Raw genomic sequence first — 18,752 nt, 5'->3', positions numbered from 1 at the left:
CATCTGACACAATGCATGCCAGAAAATCAAAAACATCCCATTGACAGGAAATGACAGAAAAGAATATCCTGCCACTGCATTGTCCAAGTGGTCTGCATTACACATTTTTTACAGCTCCATTTTCTGTGGAAATAATTCCACTTCCTATAAAAATAAACCACAACCATGGGAATCTTTGTTCATCCAAGATATGCGCAGTTGGGCACAACTGAGCATCCGGGCCGAGATTATACTTTTCCTTTTCGAATGGATGAAGCGGATACATATTAAGCTGTTTCATTGTCGCTAATTGTGTTATATAGCCTCGTTTACCTTTGCCGTGCACTGTATGAAATGTGCAACCTAAAATGGTCCATTCATATTCTCTGTGCTTGTGGAAGAGATGGCAGCGTAGTGAGAGAGAGGGAGATTCGGGCAACTGTGGTTTCTCATATGGCCAACATTTATTCAGAGCTCAAAATATGAACCATGGACATTTGACCTCTCTGTCTGTTACTCAGCGGATCTAAAATTAGTCATAATTGCAGTCTGAAGGGTGAAAAAGGCAGAATATATGGTTTGTTGGAGCCACAGCCTGGTGGCTTCATATTCCCGAAGCATTTAGAGGGACAGGAACGTCATGTCCTTCTCTGGAATCATTACATCTCAGGGACTGCTAGTGAAGACCCTGATTCACTGGCCACAGAAACCACATTCTCCAGGAACATCATCCTCGTTCACACACATATCATCCACAGGAATTGACAAGAACGGAAACTGACTGGAAACCTCACGGCCATTTATTATTTCATCTCTACAACTCATACAGAGCCCTGTGAGACACTGAAGGTGACATGGCATAATGATTATGATAACGGTTATGTCAAGGTAACAATCAATAGTACTCAAAGGTACTATTAGGCGCTGTCATCTCATGAAGATGTTTTCTTGACCAAGCTTTTAAGAAGCAAAAGTCTTGATTTTTAAAGAAATAGATGTCCAAAACTTCCATTCGATTAGAAGTCCTATTACTTTCAGTCATGCGCTTCCAGAAGAAAAATGTGTGCCTTTTGTGATTAAAAGGCCTCTGTGAAGCATTCCTCAGTGATATGTTTGACGCAGGTTATCTTGGCTCAAATAAGGGCGAGAGGGAATGAGGTTCAGTCACTGGAAAAAAAAAAAAACAGATAAGAAGAGAGCGATTATGATAACATGTCAGTTCCATCATGCAGAAAGCAGCATTAGGTACATCTCCAAGTTTAATCCAGCCAGCTTGGAGTGTCGGTTTTCACTACTTTGTATAAATATTAAATTACTTCTAACATTCTTTTTCGCAAGGCGGTTTTAAGAGACAATGTCGAAACATTATGAGCTTCCCAAAAATCTTGATATAAAACTGATACAATGCAAGTCATGTCGTGGCAAGAATTCTGCATTTTTGAAGGCCTAGACAATATGAATCAGCGGTTGAAACGCTCAACTTTGAGGGTTAAAAGTGAAAATTCTAGATTTTTTTCCAAGATTCATGACTCTGAGAGAATTAAAAATGCTGCCAGGGTTTTAATCAGGAATTTCACTGCATAGTTCTGAGTCAAACCAAAAATGAAAACCAGATGCCCCCTATTAAAGATATGAAAGTGAAGAAATAGAACTTAATTTTTGCAGCGATGACAGTTTAAAAAAGCGTGAAGCTGAATACGAAGAAGCACCAAATGATGTCTCAGTGGAGAAGGGGAGGAACAGAATGTTGTATGTGCAAATCACCCAAGCAGCTGTTAGAGACTCCGCCAAAGTGAGAAAAAACAGAACCGAAATGTTCCAAGGGTCTTATTACCCAGTGAAAACACAACATAAGCAATGTAAACAAGAAAGTGCAAAATGTACTGTGATCTCCTCCGGCCAAATGAAAGCGCCGTACCTGACAAAAACATCTTGACACAAGTCATATCGAAAGATCAGTTAAATGTGCAGAAGGCTGCCGCATGGACCGAGATGAGTAAGATTGAGCAACTGGTAACTGCGCTGTACGTTAGTGATCAAATGAGTAGTTCAAAGCAATGTTTTAAAACTGAAGTATGGCTGGTAATGGCCATTCAGGCCCAAGCATCAATTCCCTGATCTAAGTCATTAATTCCCCAGAGGAGAACTCCAGCAGCCTGTGATGGGTAAAGTTACATGTGTGTTTGTGTAAAGGAGCTAAAGCTGATGTTATCCATTGTGTAAATGGTTCGTATTTTACAGACAAACTGCTGAAGGACACATATGAGTAACAGATGTATAAAACTGGTTAACTAGCACTAAATCCCAAGTGAAGATTTATGATGACTGCTTTTATGAATCACAGATGGGCAACTAGAGCATAGCGGCTTTTTTGTGTGTGCTGTTATCATTACTTTAATTAATTTTAGTCAAACTATTTTAGATTATTTTGAACATTTAAAATAACTGTATGCTTTTGCCTTGAAAAAAAGAACCGTTTGTCAAAGAGAAATGTTCTTCGGATGTTACACCGATAGGGTTCTTATGGCATTGTAAAGCATATTTATATAAGAGAGCAACGCTCCCCACAAAAAGGGCTACGTCAGTTTTTGGGATTGACAAGCACCGTTAACTAAGCAGCTGCTGAGGGCCCCGTGGGCCCCAAGAATAGCCTATATGAAATCACATTTTATTTTATTCATTTAATTAGTGATATTTTATGTTGATGGACAATGGTAATATTTAATATATGCAATATATAATATATGTAATATAATATGGTAATATATGAAAGTGATAAATTCTTACCGTGTTAAATTGATGACGTTTTCTAGGGTGAAGGGGAAAAATATAATTCTGTGGCCAAACAAGTTGTGGCCAAACAAGTTGTTGTTTTACAGATGCTCTCTGCTGTTTAATATTTATTATATAAACATATAAAATTACAACTTTACTTAACGTTTATTTTCTGTAAATGCATTGCCTGCTGGTTTATTTAGCTACTCTTGGCTACCCCTCATTAAGGGTGCCATTTAAGACTTAAAGACTTTGAATGTTATAGGTGCAAATTAACACCTGACCAATGACAAATCACAGAAACATACAGGAAAACAATAGTATGGTGTAAGCAACACTACAGCAAACAAAACTGATCATGGGTGTGATTTGTGTGAATAAGCAAGCTTTGATAATACTGGCAGCACTGAGGGACCCCCTCAAAAAAAAAAAAAAAAAATTCTGCCTAGGCTCCCATAAAGGCCCTGCTCACACTACAGGAATTTTAGCAATAATGGGAGCTGCTCTGATGGAGAACGGTGACCAAATCAAAAATATTCGGATGACACACATCTCAGAAAATTGCATTTCTGTTACCGAAAGTACACTTGAAACACACCGGTTCAGTTGCCAATGTTGTAAAACTACATAGAACTAACACGGTGCTTCAACAAACAACTTTTTAATTAAATAAAAAATGCATGGAAATGTTTTTAAAAATGACTTTTTTTAAATTATTTTGTTTAAAAAAATATTATTTTATTTTTGGTTTTACTGCAAAGCGAAAACCTGGCACCGGTTCCTGCGATATTGATCGTGCTTTTCAATGGAGGCCGTTTAGAGCAAGTTATTAAATCTGTGTCGATCGATTCTAATAATATTAGGGACCATCAAACCGATACTTTTTCAGCTATTAAAATGGCCCTGGGGGTCTTTGAGACCTCAAAAGGAGCGTGGGGGTTAACCGTGGTGTTAAAAAATTCAAGAAAAAAGAAAGATGTGGAAAGGGAGCCCGAGAGGGGAGAGAGAGAGAAACAGGAGAGAGGTACTGTGAGGAAGCTCTTGGCTCTACTTGTCTGCACTTGCACACCAGATGCGCTCTGCCTCAGCTCTGGAATGTGTTTGTGAGAGCAGTTTAACCACTGACCCACCCAACCATTACCACAGAAATCTGATCCAGACAATCCACTCAGCCTCCTTCATTGTGTGTGCGTGTGTTCTTCTCTCTATTATCTTGCTTCCTCTATCTACTTTCTTTCTCTCCTTCTTTCCCAAAAATGTGCCTAAACCTATTTTTCAAATTTGGTTCCCACAAAGTTCTCCTTTCTTTAAAGGCTGATTACTCAACGCGTTCACTCAAACGCACCCTCACACACACACACACACACTAACACACACACACGCTTTACAAGCACAGGTTCACACTCATACACAAGCACTCACGCTGATTGCGTTTTAATGGTAATCCATGAGCCGTGACAAGGCAATAAAATAAAACTTGAGAAGTTAAAGATGGTCATTCATTCCGCGCATGAAGGCAGAGGAGGGAGATTTTCTTTTTTTTAATCTTCCCTGTTGTGTTCAGGGCTTTTACGAGTGAAATACGTTTTAAACCCGTGCACAAAGTCATAGATAGATAGATACATTGTGTTTTGGCCATTAAATGTGCTCAGAAATATAAATGAATAAAAATAAAGGTTTCATTTGATGTTGCTTTATGTGGTTTGTTTTCTGGACAGACAGACAGATAGATAGATAGATAGATAGATAGATAGATAGATAGATAGATAGATAGATAGATAGATAGATAGATAGATAGATAGATAGGGTTAGCAGACAATATATAGTTGTTTGATATTCTGTGAGATGGAAACAAATGGGAATTGAATTAGGACAAATACATAAACCTGTTTACTGTGCATTTGAAACATAATTCGATTTTTAGAGACTGTAATTATAAAAAAACACACGGATTAATTTATTCCAGACCTCAGCTCTAGGTCTATTTCCCAGTCAAGAATCAACCTTGGTTGTTTTGTGGGATTTTGACATGACACTTCTGGCAGTGGCAGAGCTTAGATGAAATCTGATCAGACCAGAAGATTTGACAAGGCCGCGCTGTTTATATGTAAATGCGATGTTTACATGTACGTGCGCGCCAAGAACATAAATTTTTAAAACGAAACACATGAAATCATTGCTGTGATGAGATGTTTCTGGATGACTAACAGGCCGTAACTCTGCATCCAACACAGACCTCTAAACCGTGTGAAGAAAAACAGACAGCGGTGACTTTTAAGACGTCCATGTAGCTAAATAATCACGGATGACACCGACAAAAGTGTTTCGAACGCACGGAAATCTTCACCGTGAAGAAAACATACGGTCAAACCCCGAAAAAAAAGAAAAATAACAAAACAGAAATGACATAACGGCATTTCGGAGCGTATTCGTTCTGGATGTATTTTATCCCTCAAATCAAGCAGCCCCGAGTAAATAACGTTCCAGAGCGCTGAGGTTTTAACACGTGGCGAAAGTCTTAAGGTTGCGTTCCTAATGCAATGCTGCCCCCTACAGGCTCCTGGCCGCCATAGACGCGGCTTCACATTGTTGGTATCCAACCCTGTTGTTCCTTCACACAACGAACTTCCTGTTTGTCCACACGCTTACCGCTCAACAACATTGCACTCGCCTTTGCGCAGCAGCGTGAATTATTAAGTGTTTCTCCAGCGCATGCTAACTTGAGACCGTCTACCGACTGCTATCCTAACGTGAATTTGCGGAGACCTCCCTATTTTTTTATTCATGCAAAACTCTGCTCCAGGTGAGGCTCGAACTCACAACCTCGGCATTGCTCTGCTTTGTACTGCTGTATAAGTACCGCGCGCTAACCGATTGCGCCACTGGAGCTTCGGCGCCAAAGCGCAATAACAGAGCTCAAGAGCGTACAACGAAGAAGTATTTCTGGGCATACGTGCTCTGACGCATCATTTTTTTAACCGTTCCTTCAAAAACAAAAAACAAACAAACTAATATATAGCCTAGAGGCACGTGTAGTGCTTTACATTTATTGTGAGTTTTTACACTTTTAGGTAAAAACACCTTCTCATCCCAGTTGTATCCTAGTTGGGTAACGTTATTGATGTATTTCCCAATACTTTTTAAGAGTACATCACTGCCCTGAATTGACGTCACATTTTAAGAATTCATCTCGACAATGTTTCGTTTGTTTGTTTGTTTCTAAACGCAGCTGAAGATGTGATATGATTAAAGTTGCTTATTTGCGATCTAAATAATCTAATAATAACAGATAGCAAACGCAGAGATCATTTGATTTTCCTTTACTCCGCCCTCAGTGGTTTCGTTTCCCACGAGATCACCGCAACTTACAAAATCGTTCTCTAACCGCCTCGCTAACGACAGGAACTCCTGCCTTGATCATTTTGGTAAGTCTAAAAACACATTTAATTTAAGTTCATTACATTTATTTTGCCAAAGATGTCATAAGGATTAAGATGGTGATTCAAAAAATAACTTCGGGGGTTTATTCCGCCACAGTTCACCATTAGCTGAGCATTTTTGTATTTACATTGTGTTAACGCGATATTAATTTACTTTTAGGTTACTTTTCACCATGAGTAACATCACCTCCTGCACAGAACCCCAGACCCTTGTTACCTCAATTTTAAAGCCTGTTCTCATTTTGGAGTTCATCTTTGGGTTGCCTGGAAATGTGTTTGCTCTGTGGATTCTGTTCTTCAAGTCTCCATGGAAAGCCTGCAATGTGTATCTATTTTGCCTGGTGATATCTGACCTCCTACTCCTCACCGGGCTGCCTTTCCGCATAGATTATCTCTTTCGTGGTGAGGACTGGATATTTGGCGAGTCCTTTTGCCGCCTAATTTTATATATCATATCAGTAAACTACTCAGCAAGCATGGCTTTCATGTCAATTTTAGCTGTGGACCGCTTCTTCAGGATCCTTCACCCACACCATCGCATTTGTCGAATGAATGTGAGACAAGCTTTGATGTTGGCTAGCACGGTTTGGATGGTTGTTCTAGCACTTCGCCTTCCAACCGCTCTGGACCTGGTTCTCACACCACAGGAAAACTCTTCAAAGTTCACGTGCCACAGTTTTCTCTTATGGACATTGCCGTCGGTTCAAATGAGGATTTATACTTCAGTTCAGCTGATAGAGGTCCTGTTAGCGTTCACACTGGTGGTCTTCTGTTTTGCAAGGGTTTACTTTCACGTCCACGGTCGCCTGTCTAAGGGGGCACACCGCAGGGTGAAGCGGGCAGCAAGACTGCTTCTGTTTCTCGTAATCATATTTGTTTTGTGTTTCCTGCCTACAGTCACTTTTGGCATCATCCTTCAAGTGTTTTCCTGTTCGGAATTCCTCACGGCGTGTTTTCATGCTTCTTCAGCTTTAACCTACATGAACAGTGCACTGGATCCAATCATCTACTGCCATGTCAATGCTTGGTTTCGTGACACCCTAAAGGGCAAAACCAACTCATTAGGGCTCACGAAGTTCAAGATGAGTGCGAAAACGAACAGAAAACGTTAATCAACCTGGGAAACGGTGCACTGGGGGGTTTCAAAACATGTCTTAAAGCTATAGTTCACATTAAAATCCAAATTTATTTATTACTTACCTTCACATGTTGTTGCATACCAGTATGACGTTCTTACACTTAAGATAAAGTTTTCTTAATATCTTTTTCGTGTTCTACAACAGTCATACAGGTTTTTAGAACAACGTGATTGCGTGAAACGAAAATATTATGTTGCACAATATATTCTTTATGATACGGTACACCTTTCTATAGTTTGTTGTCATGTTTTCTGCCTGTAACATGCATCAATAATTGCTTTTTTTTGTATTATTACACAGACGTACAATCTGTACCGCGCCTTTTTTTATTTAGCATTTTTCAGTAAATGTGTGACACACAATAAAATACAGCAGAAATGTATGAGGCATAGAAAACAAAATAGCTTATTGTTTCACACTCACATGCTGTCACATTGCCCTTTGAAGTTAAAAAGCCAATGATTTTCTCCTTTAAAAACATCCAAAGGGTATTACTGGCATCTGAAAGTCTTTAATGTCCAGGGGAACAGAACCATAGTGTCCTGAATGAATATTTAAGAGTTGCAAAGACTGCTTTGACTTCCACAAATCATTACAACATCTCCAGTTAAAAGAATCTATTGAACATGCTCTCAGTTAAGACCACCTAATAGCCAGCAACTCAACATAAAATCCAGTCCTCGCTTGAATACGATAGAAAAACAGCTCACAGACTTGTACTTGTCATGATACACACAGAAGATACAGAGAAATAAAGGAAACCATTCAATGCAGAGCTAATTGAATTTACAAAGTACACTAACACTTCTCAAAAGAGTCTGTTGAGTGGTCAGCATTGATCTGTACATGATAGACATTTGTGGCATGGCCACTCGTGGAACCCTGTAAGTTTAGTTCCCAAAGCCATAGATTCTCATCAAACAAGTGCTTAGAGCTAATGTTACAAGTTGCTGCAAGGTAAAAGTGTTTTGTATTGAAACGTAATGAGCATTCAGTACTTAGAAAGATATCGAGACAAGAGCTTCAGGCCGCCGTCCAAGAAGGTTCTGAATATACAAGTATCACTTTTATTGGGGGGTATCAGCTAAATGCTTGATTACTGTGAGCCTTTTGTTCTGAATAGGAAGCGAACGTTTTAGCAGAAGTAGACTAAAGAGGATTAAGAAGTGTTTTAGTGGCCTGCGGCCTGTGCGGTGCAGAGTTAGGCAGCAAATGAGAAAGTGACACAACAGGAGGCTGAGGGAACGATGCAGGCGAGGGTCAGTCGTGGATGACGATTGGGCCTCGCATCCGTAAACTGGGGTGAGGGGGTGCCAGGACAGGTACCTGCGCTGGCCCCTGGGGGACCCTGCGCAGGCTGATCTGCTCACACGGTTGTCTGCACGCTCTTCTTAACTGTGAGCGGGAGAGCAGCCGTCTGGCCTTTCTGAGGGAACAGGGAGATAAAACACAACATATCATTGTCTTTAAGAATGTCATTTTGAAAGCTTGCATTTAACAATACACAATAGGTCCTCTTTAGCTATGCGTTAAACTGATCGCAAGTGAAAGTGAAGACATTTAAAATGTTCCAAACAAATCTGTTTCAAATAAATGCCGTTCCTTTCAACTTTATATTGAACAAAACAAAACAAAAAATGGTTTCCACAAAAAAAAATTGTGCAGTTTAGCATTGACTTCTTAATAATGTTTCATGAGCAGCATATTAGAATGATTACATGTGACAATGAAAACTGGTGTAATGATGCTGCTAATTTAGCTTCTGGCTTTTTGCCATCTCAGAAATAAATTATATTTTATAAAAAAAAAAATAGTAAACAGTTGTTTGAAATTGTAGTAATATTTAACAATATTACTGTACTTTTGATTAAATGCAGCCTTAGTGAGCATAACAGAATCCTTTCAAAAACTCCCAACACACACACATATATATATATATATATATATATATATATATATATATATATATATATATATATATATATATATATGTGATTCTCTAATTGAAGGTACATTTGGTGTCTGAAGTCTGTTACCATCAATCTGTTACCAAGGAAGATTACAATGCTGACAATAATGTAACAGAGCTGACAGCTTTCCACGACACTAATGAAAACATGATTAAAAGACCTTTAAATATCCCACTGTGCGATCAGTAATGAATTCTGTTTTCCTTTTTGATATTGTGGTAACAGAGTTGATGTTCTACAAAATAAATCAGTGTAAGAAGTTATTAGATTAATATTGTGACATAATTTCCTGTAATTTACACAATTCTGAGAGATAATTCCACCTATTTAAAGGCAAAATATGGTATGGTAACAGACTTGACGCAAGATTTGTGGACACACATTTTTCTAAAAAAAATAAATAAAATTGAAATCATTTAATCTTGTAGAATGAACTAACTAATTTGAACTTTTATAAATAAAATGAACAAAATGTTGCCAAAAGAAAAAATACTATAAAATATTTTGACTGCACAAACATGATGGAAAAAATACACTGATTAATGCAGACAAGAAGAAATCATGATTTTCAGATATTTAAGACACTTTTTAAATATATTATTATATTGCTATTGGACGTTGGACACCAAATGTGTGTGTATATATATATATATATATATATATATATATATATATATATATATATATATATATATATATATATATATATATATATACATACACACACATTTTATAATATATATTTATAATATTTGACTATCATGGAATTCTGTGTTGTGCAATAATTTAGTGCAAGGGGATATTTCTAAAGCACTGTGACAGGAAATACACAAGAACTAACATGCTTTGTCGTATTTTGCAAGCTTTGTACGCTTGCTTACTATTTAAAAGAACTACATTGAAAACTGTCAAGTTTGGGTTTTCCTGCGTTTACCTTGGCACATTGCAGATATAAGAGGTTGCAATTATTAAGCGAAATAGCATAAATCAACATGGCTTAGTCACATAAATAATGTTCTATTCATAATCAGGTCCATACAGCAAAGAAATGAATGAATGAATGAATCGCCTGGGTCTAACGTTCATGCAAAATGAATGAGGCCGACAGGCATCCACAGGGGACAGCCCTTAGATTAGATTGGCCGTAATGAAAGAACTGTTAACTGGGTCTGGAACAATAAATGCATGATGATATTCTAGAATGTGCTGTGTACGTGCGCTTGCATTTATAGCATATGTGTTTGCTTTATAAATCACACTACGTTAGCACAAATACACATATTCATTCATTACCAGCACAGAGGCGTAATAGAACTATGATTAGGTTGCATGCTTTTGCACTAATGGATTCGATTAGGATGGACTTTTGCAAAGCAAACCTTAAACGCTACATATATTATAGAATGAGAAACATATATTTACTATCTATTTTAACATCAGCTCAAACATCAGAGTGCAATTTTAGCAAGAGAGAGTCGTGACAGTCTGGTGTAAACCTGTTAGAGAACCAGGCCGAGTCCCAGACCAGATACCATTTGTCTCTGGGTCTCTTGCCTAGTTAAAGGCTAATCTTTCAAAGCAGAAGCGCTAAATTTAGCCTAGCATCCGCTCCAGCGCTGGAGGCCATAGGGAGCCGTGCAAGTCATGGCTCATATGGATGTGGCTGTAATGGAGAGGCATTTTTCTTCAAGCTCCAGCTCACATCTACTTCTCAATGCCAAAGATATTAAAACCAAAGCCCTTGCTGCTGTGGGTGAACTATTATGACTATCTGACTTCTGTCTGATCTACATTAAGCATAAAAAGACATTTTGCAGGTTGAGGTGTCAAAAGCCACCGGAAAGGCAGTTCGCATTGAGTGTATAGGTTAATCGAGTGTCTCTTTTGGTCATACATTTCATACATTTTGCAAGACTCCACAGGTAATGTGGTTTTGGGTTTTGTGTACGGTGCGTGCGATCTTACCATGTTCAGGTGTCTAACAGCTGCAGCAACAAAACGAGACAAGCAAACAGTCACTAAAAAGTAGTCAAAAAGTAGTCATGAAACAACAGGGCAAATCATGTGTCCAATTCCCCCTGCTCAAAATAACATCTCCGTTTGTTTAATTCGACTCTAACTAGAACTTCAGAAACATTTCACATCCAGTTTGTACTTTAAACTCAGCGCAAACAGGGATGTCATTAGCATTGTGGATGTGTTCGATTCATGCAGAGTTGGTAAAAAGTAAGCTATTAATGTCTGCAGCTCTTAATCCTTTCATATTTCATTTCAGTTGACTGAGATTTAACAGCAAATAACAAGTTAATCTTTTCATCGTATTACTGCAAAATGACGGAGGATGGCTTGTGGAGACCATCTCCAGTCTAAATAACACTGCCGAACAATTCTACTGAGAAATGTTGATATGACTCTACATTGTTATAAGGAAATAAAAAAAACACATTCACAAATGTAGTGAGACAAGTACACTGGCAATCAAAAGTCTGGACACAACTAATCAAACATGAATAAAATAAGTAAATAAATAAGACAAAAAAAAAAAAACTGTCAGTTAGCAAAACTGAAATAACTTCTGAACATATGGGATTTATGTAACAAAAAATAAACAAATAAATGATATATTTATATAATGTACATAAATACATAAAAAATGCTATATTTATCAAATTAATTTATAAAAAAGCGACAATTATTTACAATGCTATTTACAAGCATTTAAGCATAAAGTTTTAGGATCATGATAATCCTAAACAATAAAAAAAAAAAAGTTGTGTGTTCATACTTTTGACTGGTAGTGTATGTGTGTTTGTGAAGCATTAAGTTACCTGTGGAGTCTCATCTCTCTGGATTAAACCTAACCTCAATCTGCATCAAAAATCATTTATTTCAGTTGTCTCTCCATGCCACCACAAATTAATGGGATCATGGGTATTGTTAATTATAGGATCTTTGTTATTGAAAAATTGTCCCTGACATCTGAGATTGACTCGCCCATTTCTACACTGACAACTCTGGCTTAGACCCTCTTACCCGCCACTGTCACTGGGTATGACCAATGCAGTAATTACACATGTGCCAATCCTGTCACCAAGATCAGTCACTCTTAGGTGAAGGTTGAATCAAAATGATGGAAACTTAATCAGATGTGTCATGCCATCTCAGGGGATAATCTCTGCAGGTGCCAATCATGGAAGAACAAGGTAAGGGCTGTTTTTTTTTCGACATGGAGTGCGTCTGCCCTGCTGTTTTCTATTAAATTTGTCTCTAGGCTCTACATACGGGCTAACCAAATGAGAGCACACAAAAGTGGATTTCAATGTCCCTTCGTGAACAAGGCACGACAAGTTTAGGTTCTAGAGGAGTGCGATGCCATGGGAAATGCTGCCAAAATGGACAGCGAGGTTGGTTTGCACACCTCGTCTCTCGGGAAACCAGGAAGAAGCTGTCATCGGGAGCATCGATCCAGTTAGGTCGTCTCTTGCGGAGCATCAGGCCACTGCCGCGAGCGTTGGAGGCACCGGTGCTGCTTCCATTATGCTGCTGAAATAGGGAAGGAGATGGGCTTCTTGAAATATTTCCCTCTTGCAAAAAGGTTACTGACTATATGCCCTCAGAGGACTTCGGTATTCATTTTTATAGTTAGCATAAAACATTTGGTAGATGCCTAGAAGCTCAAGAGTCCCAAAAGCAATAAATAGAAAATGATTTGGCAAAAAAAAAAAATACTGTGTTGCTGTTTTCTGAGAAAGATAAAACAATTAATTCAAAATTAAATATAATAGTAAATATTTTGATTAATATTGTGCTTGCATTTTAAGTAGTCACGTAATAAACAGAATAATCTCGTTATTATATTATATGTTGGTGTTTCTCAATAAACAAGATGCACAAAAAAAGCCTTATTAGCAAAGCAATTTCCTTCTATTGTTTTCCTAGGTTGAAACTCAACCTGGGATTTATAAATTAGTTTTGTCCCACAAGATGCAAATAATATCCACAGAGATAAACAACTGAAACAGTAAAGCAACTTTTAATCTTCTTCAGTTTTAGAAGCGACAGGCCAAAAATGAGGTGAAGGTCCATCCGCTATATTTACATTATTCATCTCATGGATGAACAGTGAGTGCCTTTGTGTTTGTTTTGCTGTCTCTCACATCTCATTTCCATTTCACCCGGGCCGCAATAATCTGTGGGAAACCTCCGAGGCTGGAGATTGAAGCTGTCACCTGAACTAATTCACGGCATCAACAGTATCTGCATCCGAATACGTTATAAGATGGAATCTCGCTCTCTCAGCAAATACTAGCACGTTATTGTCTTCCAGTCTGATGAAACGGCACTGATAACATACAAGACCTTCCTGCTTTAGTCTAAACCAGTGATACCAGTGAATCAAGTCATTGTTACTTACCAGAATGGGTCCCACAATATGGGCTGGATTTTCTATGACAAAAAAAAAGTAGTATGAAATAAGCATATAATGCCATGCCATATCCTTCTTAGACATTTATACTCCTAAAAATAAAGGTTCCTTATGGGCATCTAGGTTTTGATGAAGAACCTTTAAAGGGATGGTTCACCCAAAAGTGAAAAGTCTGTCATCAATTACTCACCCTGAACATGATAAAGGTCAAAAAACATAAAAAGAAGATAAAACCGTAATTTTGAGCTACGAGAATAATTTTTGTACACATAGAAATAACTTTATTAACAATTCCCATGGCACATCTGACACAGAACAGCATGCTCTATTTAGTGGGTATCTCCAAAATGCCGCTAGGACGACGCAGAGGAGATAAAATGTAGTTTATGTAGTTATAATTTTTGCTTTCTTTGTGTATAAATAAATTGATCTTTTGATGTTTAGGAGTTGTTTAAAATATTATTTACACTTAATAAAAGATGTCAGGTAACATTTATTTCTATAGTTCTTTGTTCTTTATTGGCATTGATTGTTCTTTGAAGAACCTTTCGACATGTTCTTTAGAGAACCGCAAATGTTTTTTAGTTTTTTTTAATGGCACCACTGCAAACCCTTTTCTGGAACCTTCATTTTTAAGAGTAATATGTATTGTTTACTGTAAACCCACCTTGTCCTGGAGCACTGGCTCTCCTCTCAGCAGATTCAACCCTGCTGTGGTGATGGTAGCTCCGTTTTCCCAGCATGCCATGCGGGCCATGACTGGGAAGAGAAGAAAGCAGGCGCCGTGGGGGCTGCACCTGAAGGCCAGGGGTGCGATGAGGCCGTTGAACGTGCGTTACTGGACGAGTCTCTGAAAGACAGAATATTCACTGTCATCTGTTAGTTACAACTCAAAAGAGACATTTATAATGTCGCGTGGCTCACCGAGATACTGCAAGACGCTGGTCAGGGTGCTCCTCGGGGAAGATTTGGGCTTCATAGGTCGCCCTGTCATGCCCTCTGACACCCGGATCATATCTATTCATCGACCGGCAGTACAGAACACACAAACGGAGATAGAAGCAAGTCAAAGAGCGAGAAAGAGACATTCACACTTAGACACCAACACGAACAGGCCAGCTTGATGGATGTCGAGGCAATACACCAAGCCTGCGGTGACTAATCTTTCTGACCAGACAACGATTTTCATGGGAGCAGCTAGCAGAGTCGAATCTCATTTGCTGCTCGGTTCGTTCTTTAGGGCCTACTGAACATATTTCTTCCCGGTGAACTCCGGAACATTGATCTGACCACAGTGAACCCATTAAAATCACTCCAACTTTCTTTGGTTGGTTTTAAAATTCATTAAAACTCCAGAGGAGTCAGAAGTTGTTTAAAGTCGTTCTCTTCAGGCTGTTCTTCTTGTTGACTTGGCAAACCTGGAGAGAAGCTGTCTTGAAGATGTACCGATGTAACTTCAATTCATTACCCTTTCAACCATATATTGAATGTGGAGAAAAAAAAAAAAACATTGCCAGGTGATGCATTATCTAGCGACACAAAATCCATTCTTTAAATTGAATGAACCTGTGCCTTCGGGGAAGTGCTGAAGTAGCGGATCTTTGACTTTTATGTGTGTAACAAACTGTTTTCTTCACCTTTGAATCCTCATGGTTGCAAATGTGTTTTATTAAACTCCCGTGATTCATAGCGCCATTTGCGCGCCGCATTTCGACGCTCTAAACCCGATTATTCCATGATTTTCATGCACAATCTCTGATGGGCAGGCAAGATGTTGAACATAACCTAGTTAGCCAGCATGTTGAATGAGGTTGGAACGAAGAAAACAAATGCGATGTTGCATTCACAGCGGCTTCTTATGAGTGTGTGTATGTAAACAAGTCATGAAGGCAAGGCAGGAGCCGATGGAGCTCATGCTGTCGGAGATACCACATGATTGCCGCTCTGCTCGGCCTGTCGGTGTGCGTGCAACAGAGTGATGGACAGGTACACGAGACACATGAAACTACAAGGACTCAGATAGGATGGTTTCAGCCATGGTTTTATTGGTGTTTTGGTTGCCCACAAGACATTCACACAAAGAAAAATAAAAGAGAGAGACAAACCAAAGAGCATGCTGCCCCCACCCGGGTCCCTCGTGCTTCAGGACACAGATGTCAGAACTTTTTTATGGCTGGGGATACATACAGACGTGTTTGGGGTGGAGACAGAGGTGGAATGGAAGCATAGAATGAAGGTTTCGCATTATGGGAGATGAGGGGGAAAATGATGATGGGAGATGCAAAACTGAGTGGAAAAACTTCTGATTGGACAGACGCAGAGCAGGTGATTGGCTCTCTTTCTCTGTTGATATGAGCTCTCTCTGTAAAAGTGACCTATTTACAAGTGCCTGTCAAGAGGAAACAGCTGCCTTTAGAGCAAAGCCTGGCTACCATGAGCTTCATCTTTGGGCTTGTTTAAAAGCGAGTTGCATATTTGTGGGTTTTTAGTTTGTGATGTACTTAAAAAGTTATGGAAAAGTATGCCCTTTTCCTTTCATCCCGACTCTATTTACATTAATCAACTGCTCTTTATGACAACTAATAAATCAGTAACCATTTAAGAACCCCAAAATCTTAAATTATTGCCAACGTCGCAGAACCATCTCTTTAAAAGTTCTGGCCTAAGATCATTTCTCTTTTCTGTGCTAACGTAACACTTCCCAACACACAAAGTCCTCTTGATCAATTACCGCCATTGACCAACTTCCTCAGCATTTTAAATTGGCCTTTTGACAAATTGCAGACTAGCGTGCAAACCCTTCGGGAGAACAAACTTCAGATTTTAAATATCAATATAACAAATACATCTGGGAATTTTTCCCAACTGCATGACTCAATGTTTTGTAAATAACTCCTTCCGACTTATTGAACATCTAATTAATTACATCATAAACTGCACCAAAATTAGACTGATAGTCCATCATTCTTGCATTACTGAAAAGCATAATAGAAGAGTTGCTTGTTAATCATCTCATTACATACATGCATGCCTCTGAAAAGCCTGTCAATGTTAGCTACCGAATGATTGACTGATTGCGAAGGTAATAGCAATTCAATTAGCTATTCCACATGAAATACTGTTTTGTATAGCAGTCTGCTACAATAAAATAAGACCCATTCTTCCCTTCAGAGACATTAATGTTCTCTTGGGTACAATCATTGATAAAACTGTTTGTATTCAGAGGCAGTTCAGTGAAAGCATCAAATTAAAGCTGAGGCATTAACGCACATACACTAAATGATAATTCACACTTTAGAGGTACATATTTCCATAAACCTTCCCGACAGTATTTCATATTAGGGACAGTATTTCAACTACAAATCTTGGCACACACAATTATAAATTTTTGTACTTTTTTTCTATTTATGTAACAAGTTTTCCTATAATAATTTATTTGATCTCAGTCAAAAAGTAAAATCTTAAATCGCACATTTTATAAAGGGTAAAAAAAAAAAAAAAAATTTAAAATGCAAAATGTTAAAATATGTTGAATGAGTGTACTTCCTAGGACTAATTGTACTGCGTTTAGATTTGATAAAGCAGCTATGGGTATAATCTTCTGAAAATACGCTACATATTTTAAGAAAGATCCCAGATTAGAGGGTGTTTGTTCTGTGCAAAATCATAGAGATCCTTCTACCTGAACCAACTGTACTGAGCATCCAAACATCCCAACCTAGTGTCATTCACTCTTGACTTTAATAGCCATAAAGGCTTTTTAGCAAGTCTAAGAGCAGCTATTCACAAATGTACAATATTTACAAGTAACATACGCATCAGTTTTGGACTTCACGCACTTAAATCCTGCAAATCCAACTCTTATAGCTCTAAAATCCTCCCACAATAAACCTAGAATACACAAAAATATTTCCCATCCTTAAATTGTAAATGCCAATTGCATTAAAACACTATAAACTTGTTTAGGGCTAAAAGACGCAAAACCAAAATAGCTTATCCTTTTTAAAGAACAAATATGGAGAGACTAAGTAACAGCAAAAAAAAAAAAAAAAAAAAAAAAAAAACCCACATAACTTTGAACCAAACAATACACCTAGTTATTTTAGTACATCAGTGTGCAAAATATAGCTTTCTTTAGGCAAAGTCTTTCAAGTCTCTCATTGAGCTTTTAATAAATATAAGGCTCCGATTATGATACGCATTTTCAAGTAAAATTACAATGTACGATGAAGCAGGCATAGTAGGGCATCCATTAAGTCTTTGTGTTTGTGATGTGTGCATACAAAACTCTCTTCAACAAACTCAGAGAAGTGCTAAAAAATGTGCTTATGTTCAATTTAAACAATGTCATAAAACCCTTAACCCAAGTCAACAAGTGTGGGGGGGAGTGAATTTGAAGTGAAAAGATGATTGAAACGCAAAATATGGAGGACAGGCAGTCTTTATTGGAAATGGGGTGGGGAGAATACAAAAACCAAAATAAAATATAATAACAATAATTATAATTATAATAATAATAAAAACAGTACGAGACAGAAGATGGAGGGGAGGAATGACAGCGAGATGTGGACAGGTGTGGTCGGGGAACAAAGCGGGTGGGACAGTGTGGATGTGTGTGTGTGTGTGTTTGTTTGTTTATGTGTGTGTGTGTGTGTGTGTGTGTGTGTGTGTGTGTGTGTTTGCACGCGAGGCTGAAGTTAGGAATTTAAAGAGCTCTTACACTCCGCCTTTATGGCACCACAGTTAATGGGCACAAAGGGGCGGCGCGCGGCCCGGCGCAGCCTGATGAGATCACGGCACATGTGACGCGCCAGCTTGGTGAGGCGCGTGGCCTGCAGGAGGAACGCCTGCTTAGTCTTCATGGAGGATTTGGGGCTGCCGCTGTTCCTTATCGGAACCATGTGGGAAGACTGACGGGCGCCATGGCCACGAGAACGCATCTCCTATGTAGAGACAGACAATGAGGGAAGTTGGGGATTGATTGGTACAATCATTGATAAAACTGTTTGTATCCAGAGGCAGT

General features: G+C 38.5%; 2 protein-coding genes, 1 long non-coding RNA gene and 1 other non-coding gene across 9 annotated transcripts in view; 1 reads left to right on the top strand and 3 right to left on the bottom strand.

The window, feature by feature from the left end:
- Positions 1-761: 761 nt before the first annotated feature.
- On the bottom strand, positions 762-6,522 carry LOC122355479. The gene is made up of 2 exons (XR_006252223.1): positions 6,412-6,522; positions 762-1,146 (listed from the first exon to the last, which is right to left on the bottom strand). It is a non-coding gene; the product is annotated as an uncharacterized LOC122355479 (long non-coding RNA).
- On the bottom strand, positions 5,550-5,643 carry trnai-uau. Its single transcript has 2 exons — positions 5,606-5,643; positions 5,550-5,585 (listed from the first exon to the last, which is right to left on the bottom strand). It is a non-coding gene; the product is annotated as a tRNA-Ile (tRNA).
- hcar1-4 (hydroxycarboxylic acid receptor 1-4) lies at positions 5,884-7,715 on the top strand. Its single transcript, XM_043253869.1, has 2 exons — positions 5,884-6,179; positions 6,355-7,715. Exon 2 carries the CDS (start codon positions 6,368-6,370, stop codon positions 7,304-7,306), a length of 939 nt encoding a protein of 312 aa, XP_043109804.1. The 5' UTR covers positions 5,884-6,179; positions 6,355-6,367; the 3' UTR covers positions 7,307-7,715.
- The window catches only part of mta3 (metastasis associated 1 family, member 3), a 26,583-nt gene continuing 15,474 nt past the window's right edge, over positions 7,644-18,752 (bottom strand). Inside the window, exons 14-20 of one of the 6 annotated variants that reach the window (XM_043253866.1) lie at positions 18,450-18,672; positions 14,654-14,746; positions 14,397-14,579; positions 13,718-13,749; positions 12,722-12,846; positions 11,269-11,288; positions 8,622-8,759 (exon numbers count right to left, since the gene is read on the bottom strand). In XM_043253866.1, coding sequence (XP_043109801.1) covers positions 11,282-11,288; positions 12,722-12,846; positions 13,718-13,749; positions 14,397-14,579; positions 14,654-14,746; positions 18,450-18,672 — 663 coding nt within the window. In that variant the 3' untranslated portion in view covers positions 8,622-8,759; positions 11,269-11,281. Of the gene's footprint in view, positions 8,760-11,268; positions 11,289-12,721; positions 12,847-13,717; positions 13,750-14,396; positions 14,580-14,653; positions 14,747-18,449; positions 18,673-18,752 lie in introns of all 6 variants that reach the window. The other 5 variants (XM_043253868.1, XM_043253867.1, XM_043253863.1 and 2 more) reach the window with 5 other exon arrangements.

This window comes from Puntigrus tetrazona, chromosome 12 (genome assembly GCF_018831695.1).
Source record: "Puntigrus tetrazona isolate hp1 chromosome 12, ASM1883169v1, whole genome shotgun sequence".
NCBI lineage: Eukaryota > Metazoa > Chordata > Actinopteri > Cypriniformes > Cyprinidae > Puntigrus > Puntigrus tetrazona.
This window is presented reverse-complemented; position numbering and strand designations above follow the sequence as displayed.